Here is a 4,773-nt window from a genome sequence, read left to right on the forward strand (position 1 = left end):
TACTGCATTTAGCCCAGCAAGGGCTAAACAGCAAGGCATGCTACCCAGCTAACTGGGACCTAGAAAATGCAAATTGGGGGAAATAAGGTTGAAAGTGTAAAATAGTGAGTTTAAATCCAATTGATATCTAGAGAAAGCCAGTCATAATGCTGCCAGATGAAAGGACTTTATGCCCCATTCCCACATGCAATGGGGGCCCAGGTTGGCCCTAAAGTGCCTCAACAGACAAAGGTGTCCTGCAGACCAGAGAAGATATGTTGGGGCCCGGCCCACCATACCGATGGTGCAGTGCTCGCCGTTCCAGCCAGGGCTGCACTCGCACTTGCCGTCGCGGCACGTCCCATGCTCGGCACAGCGCGGGTGGCAGGCCCGCTGGTCGCAGGCTGTCCCCATCCAGCCATCCTCGCAGCGGCAGGTGCCCCCCACGCAGACACCGTGGCCGCCACAGTCGGCAGCACAGATCTCTGTGGGGAGGAGGAGGGAAGGGTCAGGGGGGCAGGGGAGGGAGGAGAGAGAAGAAAACACACATTGAGAAGTTGTTGTTGGGGACAAGGGTCACACTTGGCTACTTACCTAGGTTCTGTGAGCAATCGGGATTCCCGAGGCTTGGGAGACTAATCTCCATGGACAATGACCCAGGGGTGAAAACAATTCTCTGGGCAAAAGCCTGCTTCGTGCCTGTTGCCCAGCAAAATAGCAGGGATTGGAGGGCTCTGTTCTGTCTGCCGCTCCCTATTGCCAGCCTGTCCCCGCTTTTGTGCTCACCACTTCCAAAAGGGACCGGCCTTCTGAACAGATGTGAGGAAAAGTCCAATTTAATTAAAAACCGGTTATGTGTGAAAACCAAGTGAGGATGAGTCTCCATCGCCAAGTGGAGTGCTGTGGGTCTGGCTGGGGCCCGTGAACAGTTCTGGGGCCCACATTTCATCACAGCCTTGCTGCTAATTGAGGTGGGGGGAAGTGGAGGCTGGGCCCCCCCACCCCAGGGGTGGACTCTGGGTTGTCATCTGAAACCTGCAGTTTGTTCTGTGCTTTTGCTGGGTTTGTTCTCTGTAGTCCAGCTCACTGCTTCCTCACCCAACTCAAGCACCATGTAAATGGGCTTTCAGATCCAAAGCAAACAGCTGCGGGGCCACTTCACAGCCAGAGTGGAGCTTCCAGGCCCCGCACAAAGGCCGTCTGTGAGATGTGAGAAACACACAGGCTCGATTCACAAGCCCTTTGGGCTCCAGGCCAGCACCGCGCTTACTGCAGGCAGAGGTGGTGAAGGCCTCCAGAATGCAACTGCTCTTTAGGAAACAGGCTGAGCAACTGTGACCACAGACGCTCTCTGCCAGGGCTCCGAGGGACACCCTGACTTGCTTCTCATGCCTCGTGGCCAAATATTTTTCACATTCATGTGAAAATCCCAACTCTTCTAATTTCTTTCAAACTAAATTAACTGGCACCTGTGACAAGAGGCGTTTGCCCATTACTCTCCTCCAAGCTGCGCTCCTGGTTTAGAAGCTGCTAATATTCTAGCTACTTTTGAAAAAGAAAAGAAAACAAAATTAGATCTCAGTGGCTCAGATCCTCCATACCAATATAGAGGACAATGGATAAAATGCTCGAGAATTAAAAAAATAAAAGAGTAAGAGTAACCAATTATGGTGTGTTCCTATGCCAGACACCCTGGCAAGAACACTACCTCACAAGGGAGGCACTTACTACATGCAGTAACACATCGATGTCTAAGCTGCCCGCAGGGGAGGGTGGCTGCTGTAAGATGAGCAGAGACATCTCTGACCTGGAGCTGGGAACCTGGGGTCTATGCCAGGCTCAGCAGCTTCTGAGCTGTGTGACCTTGGGCAGGTCCCTTGACTCCACTGAGCCACAGTTCCTGGCATGGAGACCATGGGCAGTACGATGCCGCCTCATAGCAGCCGCCTGCTGACCTAACAGGGCTGTGGTCAGAACCCAGCCAAGTGGACAACACAGAAGGTCATGGCAAAGATAAACTAACTCAAGAAAGGTCTCCTGAAATTGAGGTCAGGATGGTGAGCTTTAGACTGGGAGTCCAAGGAGGTTCGTGAGGTCCAGACCTGCACAGCTGCTGCTGTGTGACCTTGGGAAGGTCACTCCCTCTCTCGGGATGTCAGTTTCCTCAACTATTGCAAGGGGAACCTGATGGTGTCTAAGGCCCCTTTAGGCTCTAAGACTGTGGGATTCTATGATATAAGCATCTTTCATGTTATACATTATAATCCACCCTCAAGACTCAGCTCAAATGTCCCTCCTCCTCTGAGAAGCCTCCTATGATTGACCCTGTGGTTATTTTCTTGCTCTTTTCCTTCCCATATTACACGGTAGAGTGATTTTCTGTGTCTGACTCACTGTCACACTAGGAACAACCTGAGGCTGGGTCTAATTCCTCTGATTGCCTCTATCCTTGATATGCAGCACAGGTCCTGGCACAGAACAGATCCCTGATTAAGGTTCATGGAATAATGGATGAATCAGGATGTGTCCAGGGCTATATATGCCTGAGAATGGAAAATAATTCTCGTACACCCTGCTCAGCCTGGCTGAAAGCCCATCCTGTCCTGCTTCTCTCTCGTGACCTGTCCGTATGAAAATGTCCCACGTGAGGGTGGGGCTATGGCTAAGTGTCACCACACCCCTCTGCCCTCCAGGATGCTGCTCAAGCTCCCTCCCTATTTGCTCACACAGACATGGTCTTGGGCTTTCCTCAAGACAAAGAATGACAACCTCCAGGCCCCAGGCCTCCCTAGGTCCTGACTCTGAAACTCCCACCTCTCATGCACAACACTGAAAGAACAATGACCTCCTGGTGACCCTGGAGGCTGGGCCTGGGCTCAGGGCGGGAGCTTTCCCCTGAGAGCCCCAGGAGAGAAGATTGGCTCAGTATTTGTTTGGGTTTACTCAGCACTTTTCCCAGGTGGTGGTCTGTGGTGTGAAAGTAAACAGCAAACAGCACTTCTATTCACCGAGGTGTGAACCAGGAGAGGGACGCTGCTGGGGCCAATGCCACGGTGCTTTCAGGCAGCCTGGCACACAGAGTTCAGAAGGGGCCGGGAGCAGAGGAGGCAGGCTCTTCCCACACTCAACTTTCAGAGTTCAGGTCTCAGCTAACAGGTACTTCATTGCTTTGTTAATTGATCTGGAGGCAGTGTGGATGACAGAGAGTAAGATGTGGAATCTGATGTGATTCCAAATCTCATTCTGCCAGCTGTGTGACCGGCTCAACTGCTCTGAGCTTCGTTTTCTTTCTCTGTAAAATGGGGATGACGCTAGCACTCCTCAGAGGGCACTTAGTGCCTGATATGTAGTAGATACCAATCAATTCCTACCGAGTCACTTAGTCTTCTACTAATGTTCCACACATGCCTACTATATGCCAGAGACTGTACCTGATGCTAGAGATACAGGGGTCAATAAGATATCATCTCTACCACCAAGGAGATCATAGTCTGGATAAAGCATACACGGATAGGGCATTCCAAAGATTATCCAAATGATCTATAGCTATTACTTGTGTTGGCACCTTTTTGCTTATGTACAATGGATTAAAAAAAGTGGATTAGATAGATCTGGGATCTACCCTTGGCTATGCCACTTACTGGCTGGATAATCTGCAAGTTGCAAGTTATGCAATTTATTGAGCCTTGCTTTCCATTTCTGTAAAATGGAGATAATAGTTCCCACTTCACCAACTTCACAGACTGGCATTAAGTCAAATGAGGTAATATGTGGGAAGGCCATTTTTAGCTTAACTAACACTTATTTCAGATTTTACAGTTTTCAAAGCAGTCTTCACTTCTAATTTCTCATTTAACTATCACAACAATGTTGTGAGAACACCTGACGACAATGCTGTGAACTTCCTTCTAAGAGGTGAGGAATCTGAGACCCAAAAAGTATGAAGACATTCTACAAGGTCATTTGGTCATCCAATACTTTTTCCTTGTTTTGACACTCCTCACAGCAAAAGAGCAAGACAGGCATCATACAGATAAGGAAACTGAGCCTCAGAATAGGCAAGGAACAATTACATATCATAGGTAGGCTTTCCTTTGAGGGAAACTCCTGNTCATTTAACTATCACAACAATGTTGTGAGAACACCTGACGACAATGCTGTGAACTTCCTTCTAAGAGGTGAGGAATCTGAGACCCAAAAAGTATGAAGACATTCTACAAGGTCATTTGGTCATCCAATACTTTTTCCTTGTTTTGACACTCCTCACAGCAAAAGAGCAAGACAGGCATCATACAGATAAGGAAACTGAGCCTCAGAATAGGCAAGGAACAATTACATATCATAGGTAGGCTTTCCTTTGAGGGAAACTCCTGATTTTTCCAGCAGATCCCCCTCCCCCGCGTCTGGCCTTGCTTATCCTTTGTTACATCCAAGTCAGACCCTGGATATATGTGAAGTGAAATGAGATCCTCCTTGCAGAGCTTCCCAGACGCTTGGTCTCACTCTTCGCATCCAGAGATTGAGGATCTGTCTATCCAAACCCTCCACTTCTTTGCCAGTTTACACTAGACATGCTCTCCTGGCACAAAGCTTAAGTTGCCTGGTGGCTGGGCACCCCTCCACCGGCCCTTTACAAGCTGGGTTGTGAGCTCTCACACATTTTAATGGAAGGGGCCCAACAGGGCCCTTGATGTTTACGGGGTGCTAACTGATGGTAACACAACCTGTGAGCACTCAGGTTCTCCTCTGCAGATGGGCCTGTCTGACCAGTGAAGGCACCACTGACTCATGATG

At 49.3% G+C, this 4,773-nt stretch overlaps 1 protein-coding gene across 1 annotated transcript in view; it reads right to left on the minus strand.

Moving 5' to 3' along the window:
• The window catches only part of TENM4 (teneurin transmembrane protein 4), a 223,589-nt gene that overhangs the window by 118,254 nt on the left and 100,562 nt on the right, over positions 1-4,773 (minus strand). Inside the window, exon 9 of the mRNA XM_008566153.1 lies at positions 279-464. Within this exon, the coding sequence (XP_008564375.1) occupies positions 279-464 (186 nt within the window). The remainder of the gene's footprint in view (positions 1-278; positions 465-4,773) is intronic.

Source organism: Galeopterus variegatus, unplaced genomic scaffold, assembly GCF_000696425.1.
Source record: "Galeopterus variegatus unplaced genomic scaffold, G_variegatus-3.0.2 Scaffold15, whole genome shotgun sequence".
Taxonomy (NCBI): Eukaryota; Metazoa; Chordata; class Mammalia; order Dermoptera; family Cynocephalidae; genus Galeopterus; species Galeopterus variegatus.